Below are 23,790 nucleotides of genomic sequence, written 5' to 3'. Positions count from 1 at the left end.
ACGGACGGCTCCCGGGACCTATGGGCGCGCCCGCGGCGGCCCGGCCTCCCTGGCGCGCCCCTTCCTCGGGGCCGCGGACGCCCCCCAGTCCCCCATTCCTCTGGTGTCGCGCAAAGCTCCGTCGCTGCACGGTGGCCGCTGCTTGGTCCTCCCTGCCCTCACGGTGCATCGCGGGCAGTTGCGCGGCCCTCGGCACCCCCGGCCGGCCGGCCTCTTTCCCCGCCCGGAGCTGCGCGCCAGGACGGCTGAGGCCGCAGGTCTGTGACTGCGTGTCGGGCCGCGGGCGGAGCGAGGGGACGCGCGGGTGCGAGGCTTCGGCGGCTGGTCGGGCTGCGCCCTGCGTTGCGATGTTTCGCCGAATCAGCCGCAACGACCGGGAGCCTGCGGGTCGCCCCGCCGCGTCGTGCAGTCGGGGGGCGCGGCCCGGGCCCCGCGGCGCCCTGGGGCGCCAGGGTGGGGGACGCGGCGCTCGCGGGTCCGCTCGAACTGCGGGGCGGGGGGCGGCAGGTCGGGAGTGAGGAAGTTTGCCGAGGGCGGGGCGGGGCGGCGCTCGCGGGCCACTTCGGGCTCCTGCCGCGCGGGCGGAGGGAGGGCCTGGTTGGTGCTGGCCTCCGCGGCCGCGCGACTCTGCCGAGCTGGAGCAAGTGTCTGAACTTGGGCGGCCGCTGCCGGCCCCTCGGTGTCCGGTGGGGACACTCGGCGCTGTGAGGCTGGGGTGCGGCGGGAAGCTGAGTGCCGTGCCCTGCAGTGCCCGGTCGCTCTGTGCGTGCTGGTCCTTCCGAGTAGAGGACGAGCATCGCTCTCACTTCCCTTTTCCAACGTCGAAGATGGCATTCCCTTTCATTATGGGGAAACTTTTGTTTCCCCAGTTGGTGCGATTATCACATTGCCCGACACAGAGTTGGCGCGGAAATGTTTGTTGCCCTTCTGTCCTGACTTGTTAGAGTGTATCCGATGTGGGATATTTACAACTCCTTCCCGAGCCCTTAGGAGGACGTGATTCTTGGCTAAGAATCCAAGGTATCCAGTTGGGGGATAAGTCCATCTAATGAATGCAGTACGGCTTTGCCTACCACTCCTTTTTCCTGCCTCGCTGCTCCAGATTCATTTTCGGTGCTTGTACTTAACTGTTTTTGTGTCTCACATTTTTTTTTTTTTTATGAATGAATGAATAAATTGTATAATGTTGGTTGGTTGGATTGTTCTTTCTCTAAAGCAAGTTGGTTATTAATAAACTGCCCAAACAATCGTGTCCGGTAACTGGTCATATTTAATAGTAATTAGTAAAACGCTGTTCATTATTCAGAGGAGTGAAGCAAGATGTTCCTGGGGACCGTCGCCAGCTTACTCACTGCCACCACTCCCTCGCCTCCCACTCACTGCTTCCAAACCAGGCTCCTGCACCCTGCCTTTACTCCCACTGTTGCTCCCTGGGATAGCAGCTGCCCTGATTGGCACACCCCCGCTGCCATCACCACTCAGGCATATTCGTAAAGTTTCCAGTGTGAATTGTTTTAAAGAACGTCGGTATGAAAATTCAGATACCTAAGACGAAACAGTATTTCACTTCTTCAGAATCAGGCTATCAACAGATTTACTACCAAATAGTATGGAACTGTGGAACATAATATAAAACTGCATAATTATGTGACCAATTGCGTGGTAACTGCAGTGGCTCAGGAAGGAGAAAGATCAGCAGTGGCTGGCACAACCTGGAGAGGAAGGTTTCTTGGAGGAAGGGCAGGGGCTTGTCTGGGATGCTTACCTGTATTCTTAACTCTTAATAATAGGTTTTAAGTAAATATTTGTGTTGTGCCTTGACAGTAGCTTTGAAGGCTGGTAAAGATTTGATGGGAAAGTGGGAGGGCATGCTAAGCCAGGGACAAGGCTCCAAGTCACAGAGGAGCAAAGCGTGTGCTGGGGAGACGGTACTGGCGTATGGATGGGCGGTTTACTTTTATGTTGTTTGTAGGAGTGGTTGGAAGAACAATGCACGTAAGTCTTTGACACCATGATATCCATCAGGCAAAGAAAAGGAGTAAAACCCACGGAAGTTCCTGAGGATTATGCAGCGCAAGAAGCAAATGTGAAGTTGGAAAATAAATTGCCATCTGGTAGGTGACTTAAATTAAAGCAGCATTTTGGATTGCTATTATTTCTTCAATATTAAAATATCACTCTCCAATAGGGTACAGATTTGGTGAGCCCTAACATTTGAGGAAACTTGTTCTAATACCCTGATGTTTTAGTTTGACAGAGGATTTGACTGCCGTTTGATGATCCTGGTTTCACGGTTGTGACCAGATAAAAGGTCACAGAGCTCTGATTGGAACCCCTTGTTTGTCAGCTGTCTGTGCCGTGGGTTCTGGTTTTGCCAATCTTTGACTTTCTAAAGTAATGCTTTCCCCCATGCTTCAGATTTTAGTATGTTTCTAATTTTTCTGGTTTGTGTATGCTCTTCACTCTAGACGGCATTAGCTTGGGTGACTTTCTCATTTCGTTACGGTATTGAAAGATGAATCAAACATTTTTTTATTCCTTATTTGAATTCCTGACATTTTCTCCTTTGGTTTGTGAGGGAGCGGTGGTCAGAACTTGGTTAAGTTGCTTACGTAATGCTGAAGATTCTTGCTACGTGTACATCAAATGACCTTAATTATGAACTTCCCCAGTGTGGAGTTGCTTTCTTAACTAAGCATGGTCAAGGATTTTTAAAAATAAGCATGAAAAATTCCTTGTCTCTTCACCATTTTGGATATCTGACAGAATTCATATTAACTCAGCCATGTTAATTCTTACCAGCCAGAGCTAGTAATTTGGGGGGAGCAGTTTTATAAAATAAATCTGTACTGAGAAGTCAAACCATTCAACCATCCAATAAATAAGCAGTTTTGGACAAGATAGAGTACTTTCCGAAGACTTACACAATGTAACTTCACGCTTGCCTTTTTATTTTTATATGCTTATTTATTTTGAAAGAGAGAATCTCAGGCATTCTCTGCACTGTCAGCGTAGAGCCTGACATGGGGCTCGGTCCCATGAACCGTGAGATCATGACCTGAGCCGAAATCAAGAGTCAGACACTTAACCAACTGTGCCACCCAGGTGCTCCCAAGTTTGCTTTTTTTTTAAATTAAAACATAACTTTGAGGATTCTTCATTTTACTGAGGCAATATTTATTCATGTCAGAAAAAAAAAAACCTGAAAACTAAAGAAAAGCAAAAAAAAAAAAAAAAAAAAGGAAAGAAAGAAAGTATTCCCACAAACACACCCATCCTGAGACTGTCATCCACGAAACTTGATGTTGCTGTGGAAATGGTGTTCTTGCCTCGGCACACCTTCAAGCAGTCACGTGGTTTTACAACGTTGGGATCCTGGCTGTTTTGTAATTTGCTACATTTCTTTTATTATGTTCCAATCATGTCACAAGTCAGTCAGTGTGTTTTAAAAATGTTACTGGTGTAGTCACTGTGTGGCTATAGCATAACTGATTTAAGAATTCCTGGTTGAATGAGTGGTTTTAAACCTTTCACTTATACGAACAGAACTAGAGTAAATGTTCTTGTGGCCAAATGTTTGTTTAAAACTTTATTTGGGGTTGTATGCCAAGATTTGGAATTGCTGGTCAAATGGTATGCTCGTCTTGGTAGCTTTTCCAACTTCCTGCCCTCTCGTGTTCCAGAGAGTTGCCACGTTATTCTCCTACTAGCAGTGTTTGAAAACTACTCATTTTGTACCCTTGTTAAAACAGCGTTAACATTTTTAAGCTGTCAAATTGACCAGCATCTAAAAAATTGTAGCCCATTGTTTTGATTTGCATGTCTTTAATACTAATGAATGTGAATATTTTTGTCTGTCTGTTGGCCCTTTTTTTTTTTCTGTGCATTGCCTGTTTGTCTCTGTAATCTCTTTCCAACTGAAATATTTCGTTTTTTAATCCTGAAGGTGTTCATCCCATATTGAGGATACTTAAGCTTTCTTATACGTGCCATGAATATTTTTTTCCTAGTTTGTGTCCTTTAACTTGGATGTTTTTCTCCCGATGGGTTGTTGAATTTTAAGTAGTCAGGCTTTTTGGTAGCTTTTAATGAATAAATCACAAATTATACATAGATCACCTGAAAGATTTTCTATATCCTAGACCTGCACCCCACTTAACTCCTCCATTTGACAAACTTCACAGTTGAACTACAGTTACTAAACTATGCCAAACACAGACCGTAGGTACTAAGATAACTAAGGTAATGAATAAGCTCACGATTTCTGCCAAAATGGACAAGTGAGCAATTAGGTACCGTCGGGTAAAAACCGTAATGAAGTATGAAAACAGGTCTCCGGAGTCACAGAAAGGAGTTCCTAACTGTCTCCTGGGAATAGAAGCTTCGCCAGTGACAGGCAGTTGGAAGTTAGCATACTTGATAGTCTGAAGTGGCGCTATTAAATTCTACATTGTTTACTGACTTAGTTATTTATTTTTTCTAACAGGTGGTACCAGTAGAAGATTATGGAAGCTTCTGTCATTTATGGTTGGTGGAACCATTGCCCTTTGCATTGGACTTCTTACATCTGTCTACCTGGCCACTTTACATGAAAATGACTTATGGTTTTCTAATATTAAGGTATGGCATCCTATTACTGTTGTATGATTTACTCATCAGTATCTCCAGTAGTTAAGTGTGTAGATGAAGGACCAAGATAATGCTGCTTTGCTGTAAAGAATCTAACCTCTTAAAAGGTTTGCCTATAGCGTAGACTTTGTTATTTAAAATAACATCAGAATGTCATCAGTGAGTTTTCTCATTTCATGAACTTGCTCTAGTTATGGGACAGTAACTCTAAACCAGTATTTTCCCACTGTACGTTGTGAAATTGGTGCAGTAAATCATGAGTAACGTTCGTAATTAAAATAAGATACAAGAGGATATTATCATATACACTAGGGTTGAGAATTGTTTGTGTAACTGTTAATTATATGTATGTATGTACAAGCTGGGTCACAGTATGTATATATTTTTTTCTGTTGGGCACAGTAAAAAAAATCAAAAGCCAGTCCTCTAAACCATGGAGTGTTAATCTGGCTCCATAGACGACCTCAGTGTGTTCCTACCTTTCTAATTGTACATGCAGTGGTTAGAGGGTCGGGGAACCATTATTTTCATCACATTCTCAGGAGGGTCTGTGACTTCTTAAACACCAATTTCCTTGTTCTCTTTTTTTCTCTTTTTAAACATTTCTAGATGTCTTTTAATTTGCCATTGTTTTCAAAACAAGCATATCACTTAAGCAAGGAAACTTTTAGATCACCAGGGGTTTTCAATCCAAATATACTTTGTTTTTTTATCCCAAGCGTCATCATCTTTGACCCTGTTTACTATTGTGGCTTCTAATGACTAGTTGTTATAAAGGTAAAATTCACTATCAAAGGTCAAATATTTATAGGTGAATATTCAAAAGAATCAATGCAGAATCTAAAACAGTTCTCGGGGTACCTGGGTGGCTCAGTCAGTTAAGCATCTGACTCTTGATTTTGGCTCAGGTCATGATCTCATAGTTCATGAAATCGTTTTCTGTCTCAGGCTTTGCACTGACAGCATAGAGTCTACTTGGGATTCTCTCTCTCTGCCCCTCCCCTGCTCATACACATGAGCGCACGCGTTCTCTCTCTCTCTCAAAATAAATAAACGTTACAAAAAATTTTAATAAAAAAAGTAAAACGGTTCTCAAAGAGAGTTTTCCAAAATATTTTGAACTTTGGTTCCATTACTGAAATGAGTCTCCAAAGGGGACTACTTTAGGGGCGCCTGGGTGGCTCAGTCACTTGAGCATCTGACTTCGGCTCAGGTCATGATCTCACTCATGGGTTCGGGCCCCATGTCAGGCTCTGTGCTGATGGCTCGGATCCTGGAACCTGCTTCGGATTCTGTGTCTCCCTCTCTCTCTGCCCCTCCCCTGCTCATGCTCTGTCTCTCTCTCGCTCAAAATAAATACTAAAAAATTTAAAAAAAAAGAACAAAAACAAAGAGAACTACTTTGAATGACAAATTTAATTTATACAGATAACTTATAGTATGTTTATTTTAAAAACCTGTTCTTCTTACTCTGTAGATGTAGTATGTATCTATGTATGTATTTTTATACAAAAATATCATGGTACAGAGAATAATCCTTATCTTTCAGGAACAGTGGGTAGTTTTTCTTGTCAAGAAAAATTTCACTCACCTATATCTCTTTATTTTTTTATTTTTTTTTCAATGTTTATTTATTTTAAGAGAGAGAGCATGCGCTAGCCAGGGAGAGGGAGAGGGAGAGGGAGAGGGAGAGGGAGGGAGAGAGAGAGAGAGAGAGAGAGAGAGAGAGAGAGAGAGAGAGAATCCCAAGCACATTTGATGCTCAAAGCCTAAGCCGAAATCAAGAGTTAGACTCTTAACCACCTGAGCCACCCAGGCGTCCCTCGCCTATATCTCTTTAATAGAGTGCTTATAAACAGATTCCCTATAACTAAACAATCTTATACTTATTTATCAACACCAACATTTTGAATAAAGACTGAAATATCCCTGTGTGGGCATATAGCTAAAATTAAATGTTAGTAACTGTGTAGTAAGTAAGGAGAAGATGCTAAAAGAGGTCACATGGCTTAATTTCAAATTGTAATTTTATCTCTTTAAAGTTTTTAGGTGGCCTTGCTAGTAACCTTAAATAAATATACCCCATCATCAAGAAACCTGAGCACCCTTGATTTTCCTTTTTATTCTCACCAGGTTAAAGAAGTCATTATACTTTTACCTAGTGTTTATGGAGCACCCCTTCTGTGGGTAGCATTTATTGAAACACCATGGGGAACGTGGAAAGAATAACAGAGACTAATGAATTTGCCAGCAGGTTTTCCACTGTAATAAATTGATCCAGTAAATACATATTAAGCACCTATAGTATACCTGCAGGGACTGCGTTCAGTTGTAGCGATACCTCCAACTGCAACAAGGCCCCTGCCTGCAGGGAGTTCACACCCTTGAGGGTACAGGCAAGTTGGCAGACATTACAGCCCATCCAAAATCAATACCTTGCTGGGGAAAGACATTGCGGAGCACAGAGGAGTGGTAGCCTAACCCAATTTTGGACGCTCAGGGAAGGTTTTCTGGAAGAAGTGATGGTTAAGGAGACCTGAAGGATGAGAAAGGTTAACCAGTCAAATTGGGGAGGAGAAGTGAATGTCATAGGGAAGGGACATGTGCAGGAACTTTGAGAGGCAAGAACGTTGAAAGCGTTGAAGGTGTTGGCAGTAGTCAGCCTGACTGGAGAACAGATGGGAAGAGAGAATGTACAGGGATGATAAACAGAGGTCATGAAGGTACAGCAGTGTCATTGTCTTGGCGTGCTAGAAAGATGGCTCAGGCTGCAGCGTGGAGAGTGGACCTGAGGAGGACAGCACTGCGGGAAGAGGCAACCACCAAGAAAATCCAATTCAGTGGATTCGGTAATACCTGGATGTCAGTAAATGCACGTCATCTGTGCACCAGACACAGATCTAGGCCCTGAGAAAACAGCCTTTGAATTCTGTTCAAAGAGGAGGGAAGAAACAGGAACCAACAAGAAATAAGTCCTATGGTAGAAACCAAACAGGGTGGTGACATAGTTATGGGGAGGGAAAGCAGTCCATTTTGAAGACCAGACATACATCAACACTTAAATCCTAAGAAGAACAGCCAAGCTAAGATCTGTGAAAACGTCCTAAGCAGAGGGAACAACAACCGGACAGAACTCGTCCAGCCCGAGTATCAGAGAGAAGGCACGTGTGGCCAGAACTCTAGGAGCACAAGGAGAACAGGACCAGAGAGGAAAAGACCAGATCATGCTGGAGAGAAGTGGATGAACTCAGAGTTTATTAGAAGGTGGATTTAGAAGGATCTATCGATTCATCATTTGTGTGGATGGTGATTGGGAGGAAGGAATCATCAGTGGTGATCTACTTTCTCCCGTTAGCAGCTGAATAGTTGGATGGACATAACCATTCACTGTGATGCTGAACCCTGTTGGGAGGAACAGGTCTGGGCAGTGGAGTAACTTCTGACACCAGCTACCCAGAGTTAAGCCAGACTTGACAGGCTAAGGGCACAGCCCACTACAACACCGCCCTCACCTCAGATACCAGTCACAAGTTTGGGGATCCTCAGGCCACCTGACTTCTGACCGTAAGCAGGCTATAAATTTTGGGGTACCCACTATCCCCTCAGGTTCAGTAATTCACTAGAATGACTCACAGAACTCAGGAAAGCGTTACACGTATGATGATAGCTTTAATACAACAATGGGATACAAATCAGAATCAGTGAAAGGCAGAGACTCATTGAAAGTCGGCAGTGGGGGGAGGTCCCCAAATTCAGACTTTCCATTGTCCTTTCCTTGTGGAGTCAGGACATGTTGTTCTGGCACGTGAGTGTATGACAGTGTGTTGACTATTGTCAACCAAGAAAGCTCACCTGGCCTCTGGTGTCCAGAGTTTTTACTGGAGTTTTATTATGTAGGTGTTATTGATTGAACCATTTGGCCACAGTGTTGAATTCAATCTCCAGCTCCCTCTCCTCCCCAGAGGTCAGCTGGCTCCAAGCTCCAACCCTCTGATCACACATTTCTGGTCTTTCTGGCTTGGCCAGCCCCCATCCTGAGTCATCTCCTTAGAACACGCTATCAGAGGTGGTCCTGAACTGTGAATGACAAAGATGCTGTTATCACTTGGGAAATTCGAGGATTTATTGGCTACCTCCCAGGAACCAGGGACAAAGGCCAGCCAAATTCTTTAGAGGGGACAGTGAGACAGCAAATGATAATCCATGTTTGGATACGTTATGAGTCACTTTCGAAACAGTCCAAGGAGGGAGATACGGAGTAAAGGGAGCTGGATCCACGGATGTGGAGGCAGGAGTTCCATCTGTGTTGGAAATGGACATTTTCATATTACCAGCTTATAGACGTGTGGGCAAGATTGTTGGAGGAGTGTGCAGAGTGAGAAAGAGACCCTAGGCTAGTTTCTTGTCTCTGCCTCAGATACCATCTGGAAGAAGCTATAAAACAGGAACGTACTCGAATCTAACAGGTTTCTTCCCACCGACACCTCCATCCCCTGAAATGTACAGTTGAGCTCAGTCTTATTGCATTTTCTTCTCTTTATTCAAGCAATGGCTTATAGCACAGACTTGTTTTCTCTGCATCACAAGAGGAATCCTCAGATGTTTCGACTGTTTCGCAAACCTGATGGTACCTCTGCGTGGGCATTTGGCTTGTTTTTCATCTTCGATCACGTAGACCCAGTGCTGTCCAGTGGAACTCTGTGCAGTGAAGGAAATGATCTTTTTCCACACTGTTCAGTACAGTGGCCACGAGCCAAATGGAGCTGCTAAACGCTTGATCTGTGGCTGTTGCAACTGAGGAGCTGAATTTTACATGTTACTGAATTTTAAAATGTGTAAACATTTTCTGTGAATAAACCGTGAGGCTGGTAGCCATTAATGATCAAAGACATTGCTCAGTCAGAGGAAAAGCTCATTTTCCGAGTTTATATATGCCTCCATAAATTTTACTCCTGTAACTTACACCATTTTCATATTGGGGGATTATGGGAATACTTGAGAAGTGTAAATCTGTTCTCCTTTTGTACTTGTGGGTTATAACTTAAAATTGCTAGGCTACTTTTTTTTTTTAAGTTTATTTATTTGTTTTGAGAGATCATCCCAAGCAGGCTCCGCACTGTCAGTGCAGAGCCTAACGTGGGACTCGAACCCAATGAACCAACCGCGAGATCGTGACCTGAGCTAAAATCAGAAGTCAAATGCCTAACTGACTGGGCCACCCAAGTGCCCTGGCTAGGCTAATTTTCATGAAAATACTTTGACCTCTGAATACTTTGAATTCATTGTAATTATTCAGAGAGTAAAAACATTGCTTATAATATAGATAGGGGCACCTGGGTGGCTTAGTCAGTTAAGCATCCGGCTCTTGATTTAGGCTGAGGTCATGATCTCACAGTTGTGAGATCGAGCCCTTACGTCAGGCTTTGCACTGAGCAAGCATGAACCAGCTCTGTCCCCCAAATAAATAAATAAATAAATATTAAAAAACATAATTGAAACAGGCAAATCATAGAGTTTATGCGTTCAGAATGATTTTTTTTAAGTTTATTTATTTTGAGAGAGAGAGAAAGTGTGATGGGAGAGGGGCAGAGAGAGAGGGAGAGAATGAGAATCCCAAGCAGGCTTTCCATTGTCGGCACCAAGTGTGATGCAGGGCTCGAACCCAAGAATCACGAGATCATGACCTGAGCCAAAGTCAGATGCTTAACTGGCTCAGCCACCCAGGCACCCCCAGAATGATATTTTAAATGTTAGTTGCTGATCATAACAGCATTAGTATTTGAATGAAGGAGAAGATGTTGGTTTTAAGTGGTCATGGGAAATGTATATATACTATCCTTTCTTGGCATATTTTTAAATTTTATTTTTAGTTTTTATTTAAATTCCAGTTAGTTAACATACAGTGTAATATTAGTTTCAGGTGTAGGGTATAGTGATTCATCACTTTCATACCAAGACCCGGTGCTCATCACAACAAATGTGCTCCTTAATCCCCATCACCTATTTCATTCATCCCCTCCCCTCCCCTCTGGTAACCATCAGTTTCTTCTCCATAGTTAAGAGTCTGTTTCTTGGTTTGCTTCTCTCTTTTTTAACCCCACTGTTCATTTGTTTTGTTTCTTAAATTCCACATACGACTGAAATTATAGGGTATTTATCTTTCTCTGACTTACTTCACTTAGCATAATACCCTCCACCTCCATTCATGTCATTGGAAATGGCAAGACTTCGGTCTCGTTTATGGTTGAGTGATATTCTGTTGTATGTACGCACCACCTCTTCTTATCCATTCCTCAGTCAGTGGACATTTGGGCTGTTTCCATAATCTGGCCGTTGTCAGTAGTGCTGCTGTAAACACCGGAGTGCATGTGTCCCTTTGAGTTCGTAGTTTTGTATTATTTGGGGAAACCCTAATAGTGCAATTGCTGGATCATAGGGCAGTTCTGTTCTTAATTTTTTGAGGAATGTCCGTACTGTTTTCCAGAGTGGCTGCACCAGTTTGCGCTGCCACCAGCAGTGCACCGGGTTCTCCTTTCTCCACATCCTCGCCAGAGCATGTTGTTTCTTGTGTTACTGATTTTAGCCATTCTGACAGGTGTGAGGTGACAGCTCATTGTAGTTTTGGTTTTCGTAGCATATTTTTTAAATTAAAAGTTCTTCTCCTACTGTGTTAACAACTGTGTTCTATTTTCCTTGCTGGGAAATTGAAAGTATAAAGTTTTTAAAAATAGCTTTTATTGAATGTCTGCTATGTGCTTAGCACTGTTTTAGGTGCATTTTGAGCATATTTAATCTGGCTGTCTCCAAGGACCAAACATTCTAACTCTAAATTGTCCTTTATTTAAAAAAATTTTTTTTTGTTAATGTCTATTTATTTTTGAGAGAGAGAGAGACAGAGAGAGAGAGACAGAGAGAGACAGAGCATGAGTGGGGGAGGGACAGACAGAGAGGGAGACACAGAATCTGAAACAGGCTCCAGGCCCTGAGCTGTCAGCATAAAGCCTGATGCGTGGCTCGAACTCATGAACCATGAGATCATGACCTGAGCTGAAGCTGGACACTTAACTGACTGAGCCACCCAGGTGCCCTTCTGAATTGTCCCTTAAATGCAACCTGCTTTTTTGTTGCCCTTTATTATAAACAAAACAAACTAAAAGGGTTCAATGCCCATGCCTTACTTGCTGTGCTACCCTATGGTGCCCGGCACATCATCAGTGCTGAGTGATAGTGGTCTGTCTGGAGTAGTTCACCTCTACAGGTGAGGGAAGCGGTCTAGGCAGGGGGAGGGGGGATGGGGACAACGGCTGCTGTAAAAGATCTGGGCCAGCACTAGAGTGAGCAGGGGGATGCAGCTTTGGGAGCTGCCTTCAGGCAGAGGACACAGAAGTGCTGGCAAGTGGGGAGCTCATCAGTGTGTTTGTCATGATTTGTGTTTAGTAGACGCTGGAGTGAAAATACACATAACACTGATTCCTTTTAGTTTTTGAACATGTATTGTGTTACTTATTGCACAAACTATATTGTGACAACAACAAAAAACTTTTAAGTAAAAGACATTACTCAGTTTTCATTACCTCATCAAAAACCAGTTTTCAGTTTTCCCTTCCATTCTGCATCCTACATGTGTATATATTTTACTTATTTATGACTCCAACATAGTTTCCAAAATCAGACTTCTCTGATGTTACATCATATGCTTTTTCCATATGTACATAGGTATACCAACTTCCACAATTATTATGGAAATGATTGTTTATATAACTCAAAATTTAAAAAAATTATACTCTCAGTTATTTCACTGTTTCTAAGCTCCCCAATTTTGGGGTAGTTAGATTATTCCTGTGAGGGTAAAACCCCTAAAATTGCTTATTAATCAACTTCTTGTTTTAAAGTGGCCGTGTAAAGATGTCAGTTCCTTCTTTCTTTAGAATTACCTCAAAGCAATAAGGAAAATGAAAAAGAGATGGTTATTTTCCAGCCTTGATAGAACTAAGAGTGGTCTCTGATATGGAACCATAGTGTATGCGGATGGGCCGCCTAACCACGTGAAACTCAGAGGAGCATGGAAAGGTAGGGAGAGAGGACTCTCGGAGCTGCAGATTTTGGAGGAAGCCTCCAAAGCCGAGTTCTCCAAGGTTACTGGCATATCCTGAGGGGTGAGACCGAGGTCCGCTGTGGAGAACCACGGGGCCAGATGTGAGCAGTAATGACGGAAGCTTTCCTGGGGACGCCCTGGTATGAAAGAGAAGTAAGCTAGGCAGGCTGAGAGGAGTAATCACAGAGACAAGCCATTTTTGTACAAGTGGAATTTCAGAAGACCAGGATAAAGAGAGAGAACTTGTGTGTTGCACAGCTCTGAGGCTGCCAATCTTGGTTGGCTAAAATGAGGAAAAGACTAAAGAGCTCACTGTTGTAAACCACGCTGAATCACAAGGAAGATTCTCGCTGGCCTGCCTTGTGGCCCTGGCCTGTCCCCCACATGAACTTTCCACAAGAAGTTGGTTTGGTAAGAACTTGTCACATACAGAAGGGAACTAGCACAGGATCTGTACAATGAAACTGGGAGAAAAAAAGGAAGAGAAGAACCAAGAACAAGTGTTGAAGAGCAGTCACCAGAAAAAATTTATAGCAGGGACATGAAAATTGTGACCAAACAGGTCCCATTAAAAACCAGACACAATATGGGGCGCCTGGGTGGCGCAGTCGGTTAAGCGTCCAACTTCAGCCAGGTCACGATCTCGCGGTCCGTGAGTTCGAGCCCCGCGTCAGGCTCTGGGCTGATGGCTCAGAGCCTGGAGCCTGGTTCCAATTCTGTGTCTCCCTCTCTCTGCCTCTCCCCCGTTCATGCTCTGTCTCTCTCTGTCCCAAAAATAAAATAAAAATAAACGTTGAAAAAAAATTAAAAAAAAAAAAAAACCAGACACAATAAAAACAAACAAACAAAAAACAGACACAATAGGGGGCACCTGGGTAGTTCTGTCAGTCAAGCTCCTGATTCTTGATTTTAGTTCAGGACATGATCTCACCTTCGTGAGATGGAGCCCGTCTGTCAGTGTAGAGCCTGCTTGGGATTCAGTCTCTCTCCCTCTCTCCCTGCCTTTCCCCTGCTGATGCTGTCTCTCTGTCTCTGTCTCTCTCTCTCTCTCTCTCTCTCTCAAAAATAAACAAATAAAAAATAATAATAAGCATTTGCCACCATAGAAGATGGATTCAAAGCACAGATGTAAGAAAGTCTATACCGTCTAGGAAGACAACAGAAAGAACTGAAACGTGAACTGGCAGAACTTAGGCAAGAAGTAGAATCAAAAGATAAAACCGTAACAATGACAACGGTGTTGGAAGCAACACACAAGACTAGACTCTGCAGAAGGCACAGAAAGAGAAATGTTGGACTGATAAAAGTAGACAAAATGAAATGGAATTCGTACAGTTACGGTAGTAGGGAGAAGCTGACAGCTGAGGAAGACAGCAGCAAACACACATAATTTGTGTCCCAAAAGAAAAGAACCAAAACAATGAAACAAGGGAGAATCATGTTTAAAGATATAATTCAAGAAAACTTGAAAAATGAAAAATGAATTGAATCTACAAGTTGAGGGGTGTCAGGAAAACTTGGCCTCGACAGATCATCAGCAGGGTATAGTTCTGTGAAATTGGTGGCCTTCAACAGTAAGAAATCCCCAGACATCCAAACAAAAGGGAGACAAGTCAATCTGGCTTCCAACTTTTCCATGGTGACATTTAATGCTTAAAAGATCTTGAATGATGTCTGCAGAAGACAAGAGAATGTGATTTATATGTTTTAATGCAGTCATTCCATCCTGCATAAAGCACCCAACAAACTTTTGATTCTGAGAAATCTATTTTTTTTAACACCTGAAGAAATTGTTAGAGGGAAAACTTTATCCGGCCAAGAGATAAAAGGCAAAACAATGGCAGAAAGCCTATCGGTGAAGTACAAACATATTTAACTGTAGGACTAGCACCAAATATTTATAGACAAAATATATATGATGTAACACAATGTAGTAATACTCAGCGATGTTATAACTATGAAATAGTAGCAATAACAATGTAGTAAAAAGAAGAGGAAGGAAAAGAGAAGGTAGAAGATGGTGGAGGTATCCATTTCCTTATTTTTTATAGCTAGAAGTCAAGTTTCATTTAAAAATGATAAGAAACAGATGTATATAAAAGAAAATGCCAAGAAAATATCAAGTAAAATTGGGCAGGGGAGAAATACAAATTTCATGAGATTATAATCACTCGTTAGAGGAACTCAGTAGATACTATCTATAGAAATAAAGAATTAAGTCATCCTTGAAAGTTACAGTTCTAGAGGTAACTCCTACAATAAAAACATAAACCTTCAAAACTAAAAGACACACACAAGCAATATAGTAGAGGATTTGTTCTAAAAACTGCGACAGAAAACGTGTTAACACAAAAATGTCAAAATATTTTTGTATAAATAAATATACGTCTGCTTTACTCACCTGATGAAAACTCTGTGTCACAGAGCAAAATCAGATCACTTACTATATGCATAAGATTCTCCCAGAACAGTTTCTTGGATTAGATCTAAGGTGTAGATAAGAACTTACTGAAATACTGCAAAAAAAGGGAAAGAAAGTCTCAGAAAAATGAGGCAAAGAAAGGCAATTTTTCAGTGATAAAGATGCCGACCACAGATAGGACTATCTGTGTGTCAAATAACTTAACAAAATTTATAAAGCAAAAACTACAGGAAATACAAGAAGTAATAGAGAAACCCATTACTATTGAGTTTTAATTCTTAGTCCATTAAAAAAAGCAGGTGGTCAAAAATGAGAATATAGAAGACCTAGAGAAAATAGTAAGGTCTAATTTAAAAATATCTAATGACAGAATGTATGTTCTTTTTAAATATCCACAGAACATTAACTAAAATATTCATATGTTCAGCCCTAGAGAAAAATCTCAGACCCAGAAATAGTATTTCCTTATCATGTTGTGGTGGTGCATAGAGTTGTCTTGTTCTTGGCTTTGGGGATAATGGTCATAGACTCACAGTATGCTCTTTTAATTTATTCATTCATTTAAATGAAAACTGGAGATAACTAATTAAGAAGAAAAAGCTCACTTTCTGGAAATGGAAAAATAACTTCATAAATAATTTTTCGTTCACATTAAAACTGAACTTACAGAAATTATAAACAAAATCTAGAAAATGATGAAAACCATGTTTCTGGATTATGGAATACAGCTAAAGCAGTATCCAGAAGAATTTGTAGCTTTAAATATTGTATTATGAAATAAGAATGAGTAAACAAATGAATTCATTATTCCACTTACGTAGTTGGAAAGTAAACAAAATCTAGCAACAGAAGGAAGGATAAAAATAAGAAATTGATGAGTTAGAAAGTAAGAAAATAATTAATAAATGAGTGATTATTTGGGGAGTAAAAAATAAGAAGGATGAAGATAGGGTAGGGAGTACAAATACCCAAGATAAATACCAGAAATAATTGCAGAGATGATGAAATGTGGGAGCAGAGAAATAACTGTAGAGACTATGAAATAGGAAGGAGCCACATGGTCTGTTCTGTTTGATTCCGTGCAAATTAGATGAATGGGTGAAATGGATGCTTTTCTAGGATATAAATTGGCAAAACTAGCCTCAGAAAATATAATTATTGCTGCAGATGTGATAGAGAAGACTTAATAAAGAACTACCCATCCTGCACTCCCCAAAACAGCAGACCCTGTTGATTTTCTGGAGGAATTTTACCAAACTCTTACTGAAGAACCAAAATATTCCAGTACTATTTCAGCCATTCTAGAACACCAAAGAGAAAGAAAACTTCTAGATTATTTTTATGAGTCAGGCATAACACACCAAAACTGAGGATCAGAATATAACTACAGTCAATTTTTCTTATTCCCAGCAGTTATATTCTAAAAGTCACCGAGAACACTGAATTAGAGAATACTAGTCATTGCTCCTGGGGAAATCGTGTGTGTGTGTGTGTGTGTGTGTGTGTGTGTGTGTGTGTGTGTGTATGTGTGTGTGCATGCATGTATGCGTGCATGTGTGTCACACATAGGTCTTAAGTTCTAAGAACTCCTGGTAGATTCTGTTTTCTTCATTTTATAAAAGAGAAAATGAGGTTCAGAATTGTTAAGTGACTTGCCTAAGGCCGTCCCACTAACAGGTACCAGAGTTGGATAGAAACCCCATCCACCTGGGCGCAGAGCTTCTGGCACTGTGCTGCACTGCCCCTTAGCGCAGTCACCTTCGGATCACTTCTGTATGACAGCTGGAGCAAGAGGCAGAGCACAGTTGGAACCGTGCACATGAGGCAACTCAAAATGTCACTGCTCTGCACATGACTGCAAAAGCACAGCGAGTACTTTTTGTCAATCTTGTTGTTACAGATTTTAGTTAGTAGGCAGGTTTGCAAATCAGAAATCTGTGAATGGTGAGAATCAACTGTGTGTAATGTAGGTAATATAAAAAAACAAAGCTCAGAGACTAATCCCACTTATATATATGTTGAACCAAAACTTCTAATTAATACTAATAAAGAGAATCTGGTTGCACGTTCAAAGTAAAACGCTCCATGAAAAAGTCATTTTTCTACCAGGAAACTAAAGGCAATTGCTGAGAAATCTAGTAATACACTTGTTTGTTCTGTTCATACTTCAAAAGATGCAAGAAATGGTATTTGGAAAAAATATAGTATCATTTTCTTGTAACACACGTAACAAAATAAGAATTGGCCAGATGAGCCCATGACATCAATGGAATAAAACACAAAAACCATGTGATTATCTTAAAAGACATTAAAAAAGTATTTAACAGAATTGAACAACTCTTCATTTTTTTTTTAATGTTTATTTTTGAAAGAGAGAGAGAGAGTGAGAGGGGGAGGGACAGACAGAGAGGGTGATAGAGAATCCGAAGCAGGCTCCACACTGTCAGCTCAAAGCCCAGCCCAGAGCTTGAACCCACGAACCGCAAGATCATGACCTGAGCCAAAGTCAGATGCTCAACCAACTAAGCCACCCAGGAACCCCTCACCAACTCTTCATAATAAAAAAAAACACTCAACAGACTAGAAATAGAAGGGATCTTTAGCTTCAGAAAGGGCGTCTGCCAAAAATCCAACAGCTAACATCATATTTAATGGTAATAAATTGGAAGTTTTCCCCCTAAGGTTAGGAACAAGACAAGAATGTCTGCTCTAGCCATTTCTATTCAGCACTATACTAGAGGCCCTAATCAGGGAAATTGGGCAAGAAAATGAAACAAAAGACCTCCAAATTGGAAAGGAAGAAGTAAAACTGGCTCCGTAGAAAACATGATCTTCTATATAGAACTCACTAAAAAAAACTATTAGAACTAATAAATGAGTTTATCCAGGTTGCAGGATACAAGATCAATACACAAAAGCTAATTGTATTTTTATACAGTAGCAATGAGCAAACCAAAATTAAATTAACAAGAGTTTCTTTTATAATAGCAAGAAGATGATAAGATACTTAGGAATAAATTGAACAAAAGAAGTATAAAATTTAAACCATGTTCGTGAATTGGAAGACAAGATTGTTAACATAGCAATACTCCCCAAGTTGGTGTACAGATCTGATTGATCCCTCTCAAAATGGGATGTTTTTGCAAATGTTGACAAGCTGACCCTAACATTTATATGGAAACTGAAAGGACCCAGAATAGCCAAAGCAGTTTTGAAAAAAAAAAAAACAACAAAGTTAGAAGACTCACAACAATAATCAAGACAGTGTAGGACTGGCATTAGGGTAGATGAAATAGCATTGAGAGTCCAGAAATAAACCGTTACATTTATGACCAATTGATTTTCAACAAAGATGCCAAGACAGTTAAATGAAGAAAGAATAGTCTTTGCAACAAGTGATCAGAGGACAAATGGATATTCACGTGTAAAACAAGGAAATTGGACCCCTTCCTCGTACACACACACAGATGAACTCACAGTGGGTCAGAGACCTAAATGTAACTCTGAAGCTTCTAAGAGCACACTGTACACCCTGTATGTTGGCCAATTTGACAGTAAATTATATTTTAAAAAGTAAAATGCAAAGAAAACATGAATAAGTCATCATGGCTTTGGGTTAGGCTCGGCCATCCTAGATACACCAAAAGCACAAGTGACTAAAGGAAAGGAAAAATGGTTACATTGGACTTCTTCAGCATTAGAAAGTTTTGTGCCCCAAAGCATACAATCAAAACGAAAAGACACCACTCAGGGAGAAAATATTTACAGATCATATGCCGGATAAGGGATCTGAATCTGGAATACAGAGAGAACTATAACAATTCAATAATGAAAACACAGCCCAATTTTTTTTTATGAGAAAAGGACTTGAATAGACATGTTGCAAAAGATGATATACAAATGGCTAAAAAAGCACATGCAAAAAAGATGCTCAACATCATTAGCCTGTCAGGAAGTTCTACTCAAACCCACAATGAGATAACACTTCACATCCACTGGCAGGGCTGTAATAAGAAGACACGTAATAACAAGTGTTGACAAGGATGTGGAGAAATTGGAATGTTTTACAGTGCTGATTGGAATGTAAAATGATGCAACCACTTTGGTAAGCAGTCTAGCAACCCTCAAACAGTGAAACAGTTCTCAAATGATCTTAGCCGTCCCATTCCTAAGGAAATACCCAAGAAAAAGGAAAACATAGCCACACAAAAACTTGTACATGAATACTCATAGCAGTGTTTTTCATAATGGCCCAAAGAGGAAACAACCTCAGTGTCCACTAAGGGAGGAATGGGTAAGTAAAATGTGTTACATCCATACAATGGAATATTATTTGGCGATTTTGCAATGAGTGATACATGCCGCAGCATTAGAGGAGCCTCGAAAACATGCCGAACGAATGAAATCAGGCCCAAAGGACCACATATTGTGTCATTTCACTTTACGGACTGTCCCGGAGAAGCCAACCTAAAGAGATAGAAAGTAGATTAGTGTTGCCCAGTGCTACAAAGCATGGGGGATTTGTAGGGTGATGACTCCGAGTGGTGATTCTTTTTAGGGGTAATGAAATGGTCTAAAATTGATTGTAGTGATGCATGTATAACTTTGTGAGTACAGTAAAAGTCATTGAATTGTACACTTTAAATGGGTGAATTGTATGGTATGTGAATTCTGTCTTGGTAAAACTTAAAAAAATAGATGCATCCTTTTTTTTTTTTAATATGGCATGAATACATTTCAGACCAGATGCTAAGACCTTCCCCATAGGGAAACACTAGAACAGTGGTATCTATCTAGCAGAACTTTCTGTGATGATGAAAAGTTCTTCATGCTGTATTACTAATACTCTAGCCGTTACCCATTTGTGTTCAAAAACTGAGAAACTGAATTTTTAGTTTTAATTAAATTTAAGTAGGCACATGTGGCTAGAGGCGTATCTCAAGCCAAAGCTGTTAGTACTATTGTTTAACGTTGCTTTGGAGGTACCAGCAATATAAACAGGAGAAGTAAAAAGTATAAAAATCGGAAAGGAGGAAGTAAAATTACTTGTAGGTCATGTCATTATATACCTGGAAATCACAAGAGAATCTGAAAAATTATTACAAGCAATAAGAAAACTCAGTAGCAGGGACTAAATACACATTTAAATATACAGAAACCAAAATATTTTATTTTAAAACTTGTCAGATTTAAAAAAAAAATTTAATGCTTTTATTTATTCTTGAGACAGAGCATGAGCATGAGCAGGGAAGGGGCAGAGAGAGAGGGAGACAGAATCCAAAGCAGGCTGCGGGCTCTGAGCTGTCCACATAGAGCCCGACGTGGGGCTTGAACTCGTGGACCGCAAGATCATGACCTGAGCTGAAGTCGGATGCTCAACCGACTGAGCCACCCAGGCGCCCCCAAATTTGTCAGTTTTTAAAAGTGCTGCGTGGCAGTCCTGTTACGCTTCCTTTGTCCATTAACCCCCCAGCTCTCCTAGACGACCGTTCTAACCTGTTGTTCCCTGCTTTTCCCCCCAGACCTTCCCCAGGGTTACATTGCTTCCTGTTTCACTGTGGAGGGGAACCCACTGCCCTCCTGCGTCCTCTGGCTGGGGTTCTGTCAGGTGAACTGACAAAAGACAGATTAACAAGAGAAAAGTGTACAAATTTACTTAAGACAAGTTTTACGTGACACTAGAACCTTCATAAGGAAATGAAGACGTGAAGAAATGGTTAAACCTGAGCGTTTTAATACTAGATTTGACAAAGAGTAGAACGTGGAAAATATCATAGGAAGAAAAGGGGCTGAACTTAGTTAGCAAAGACTGTTTGTTCAGATTCCTCTCCATGCCCCTCCACCTTCGGAGATAAGGATTTCTTTTCCTCCGGGTAGAGGGAGTGCACCTTTCACAAGACAGTCTTAGGACCTGCTTCAGGGGACCAGGGAGAGGCAGAGAGCCTTCCTGCACCTGCCATTTCTCACATTCCTTCAGCTTAAGATACTCAGTAAGTCAAGGTGCCGTATTTGGAGGTAGCATTTCGGGAACCCTGTCCACTGAGGAAGGAGGAGCAAGCTGAAGAGACCTCCCACGTGCTTCAGCCCCACATCTGCCTGGATCTGTGCCCGTGTGCACCGACTTGTCACCCTGTGGGTGGCATCTGCTCCCCTGCCTTCGGCCAAGTTACATCCCTCTGGCAGTTGAGTCTCCCCTGCCTTCTCCCGTCCTGGGGTCGGGAAGGCTCTTCTGTCCCCATCTTCTCTTTCAGCTACTGTCCGTTGCTCTGCTCACCTTAACACCCAAACACACCCAGAAAGCGTGCAGTCCCATAGTCTCTATTCCTCTCTTCTCGATCTCTATCTTGAACCCACCCCAGGCAGGCTTCAGCCATGGCACTGCTCTCTAAAAGTTCCTGTTGTTCAGTTTAGTGGTCATGTCTCAGTCCTCATTTTTCCTGGACTCCAGGACGCGGGTTCTCCTGGATTTTCTCCTCCCTCTCCGGGTGGTTCTTTGGCTCCTTCACAGGCTACCCCTCAGCCTTCTGACCTCTTGTTGGCAGAGAATCCAGGGCTCAGCTCTGTACTTTTCTGTCCATTTGTCATTTCTAAGAACAGTCTTACCTATAGCTTTAAATACCATCACTACGCTCATGGCCCCCGAATGTCTGTCTCCTGCTCATATCTCCCCCTGAACTCCAGACTTGTATATACAGCCACCTGCTTGACCACCTGAGTTGGGATGTCCAACAGGCATTTCGAACTTGACAAGTCCACATCAAACGCCTGACTGTACCTGCCCTCAGGTGTTTCTCCTGACACCTCCATCTCTGTACATTGCAGCTTCGTCCTCCGGCGGCTCGGGGCTCCTGCCCTTGAACAGTCCTGGTTCTCTCAAGTGAAGCCCTGTCCGTTTCCCTTTAACAGTGTGTGATCACCTCTCACAACCCATATCCCCACCGGGATTATTACAGCAGCTCAGAGCCCTTCACAGTCCAGCTCAGCAGGTCTGAAACCACACTCCTGACCTCCTTCACCTCCCCACGCACACACCTAGCTCAGAGTACAAGCCTGGAGTCCTAGTTAGCTAGCAGGACTGGGTGTCCAGCCCCATGTTATTTCACACCACTCTGCCCTACCGCCCCCGACCTTCCTTGCTCCCTCCACCTCAAACCACACTGCCTTCCTCATTGTTCTTCAAGGTGTACATGAGCTGTCCTGTGCGACCCACAGGCCCTCCTCCACATGGCTCACTGCCCCGCCTCTTCAGATCTCTGTTCAGTAGTCACTTCATCGGTGCGGCCTTCCCCACCCAACTGCAAGATCACAACACCCGACCCCTCGCCATCCCCCTCTTCTGCTTTTTATATTTTACACGTTTATTTGTTCTCCCTCTGTTCTAGATTATAAATTCCATGAACACAAAGATTTGCGTCTCCTTTGTTCCCTACTGAATCTCAGCAAGAGAACGCTTGTCACTTTTTGGTCAGTAGCTGTTTGTTGAATGAATGAATGAGGAAGATAGAGGAAAAAGAGACCAATTAGAAACCCAGAATCCAGTGGGAGCTGGTTTAATAGGTCAGGCAGGGGCACCTGGGTGGCCCTGTCAGTTGGGCGTTCGACTCTTGATTTCAGCTCAGGTCATGATCTCATTGTTTGTGGGAAGGAACCCCACATCAGGCTTTGCGCTGACAGCACAGAGCCTGCTTGGGATTCTCTCCCTCTTTCTCTGACTCTCTCCCTCGTGTGCGTGCTCACTCTTTCTCTCTTAAAATAAACATTTAAAAAAAATAGTGAAGGCAAAAGGCTCTTCATTCCTTCTAATTGATACCTTTCCTTCAATAGTCATTTTCCTTACAAAAATGCATTATTCTTTCTCATTGAAACCTAAACCCCTTGGGGTCGAGGACTAAAGTTTTGTACCTTTGTTTCCCCAGCAATGTTCAGTGATAAGGAAAAATAATTCTCATTTAGCTAAAAAACCACTCATGTCACTCAATTTTTACCAGTTTTTTTCAGTCTTTTCTTATGCTAATATTTTCCACTGTTATTCTCATATTCGTTTGATGTTACGGAATTTGCATATCTTCCCACTGAATACTCTCGCTCAGCAAGGACTCTCTAGAATACGTAGTTAACTAGCCAAGTGGCAAGTCCAGTGGTACCAAGAGTGGTGGATGCTTCTGTGTGAGCCCGGTGGGTGCCGGGGGTGCGGGGGGTGTGCTGTCAGCAGTAGCCCAGCCTGTCCCCAGCCTGCCCCCACATGAAGCTCTCAGCCCTAGGGCAAGATCATTCCATCTGACAGATGGACGGGGCTCACCAGACAATGAACAGAGTACATGCCTTAAGAATGTCTGCTCTGGGGCGCCTGGGTGGCGCAGTCGGTTAAGCGTCCGACTTCAGCCAGGTCACGATCTCGCGCTCCGTGAGTTCGAGCCCCGCGTCAGGCTCTGGGCTGATGGCTCAGAGCCTGGAGCCTGTTTCCGATTCTGTGTCTCCCTCTCTCTCTGCCCCTCCCCCGTTCATGCTCTGTCTCTCTCTGTCCCAAAAATAAATAAACATTGAAAAAAAAAATCAAAAAAAAAAAAAAAGAATGTCTGCTGGGTGCCTAGGTGGCGCAGTCGGTTAAGCGTCCGGCTTCAGCTCAGGTCACGATCTCGCGCTC

The 23,790-nt window shown here is 42.3% G+C and overlaps 1 protein-coding gene across 4 annotated transcripts in view; it reads left to right on the top strand.

Annotated features, from left to right (window-relative positions):
- Window positions 1-116: 116 nt before the first annotated feature.
- The window catches only part of DPY19L3 (dpy-19 like C-mannosyltransferase 3), a 78,136-nt gene continuing 54,462 nt past the window's right edge, over window positions 117-23,790 (top strand). For 2 of the 4 annotated variants that reach the window (XM_045047085.1, XM_023245665.2), the window contains exons 1-3: window positions 117-257; window positions 1,973-2,114; window positions 4,487-4,620. In XM_045047085.1, coding sequence (XP_044903020.1) covers window positions 2,012-2,114; window positions 4,487-4,620 — 237 coding nt within the window. In that variant the 5' untranslated portion in view covers window positions 117-257; window positions 1,973-2,011. Of the gene's footprint in view, window positions 258-1,972; window positions 2,115-4,486; window positions 4,621-23,790 lie in introns of those variants that run through there. The other 2 variants (XM_023245666.2, XM_019819641.3) reach the window with 2 other exon arrangements.

Source organism: Felis catus, chromosome E2, assembly GCF_018350175.1.
Source record: "Felis catus isolate Fca126 chromosome E2, F.catus_Fca126_mat1.0, whole genome shotgun sequence".
Taxonomy (NCBI): Eukaryota; Metazoa; Chordata; class Mammalia; order Carnivora; family Felidae; genus Felis; species Felis catus.
The sequence above is the reverse complement of the archived record's forward strand: the minus strand, read 5'-3'. Positions and strand labels throughout refer to the sequence as shown.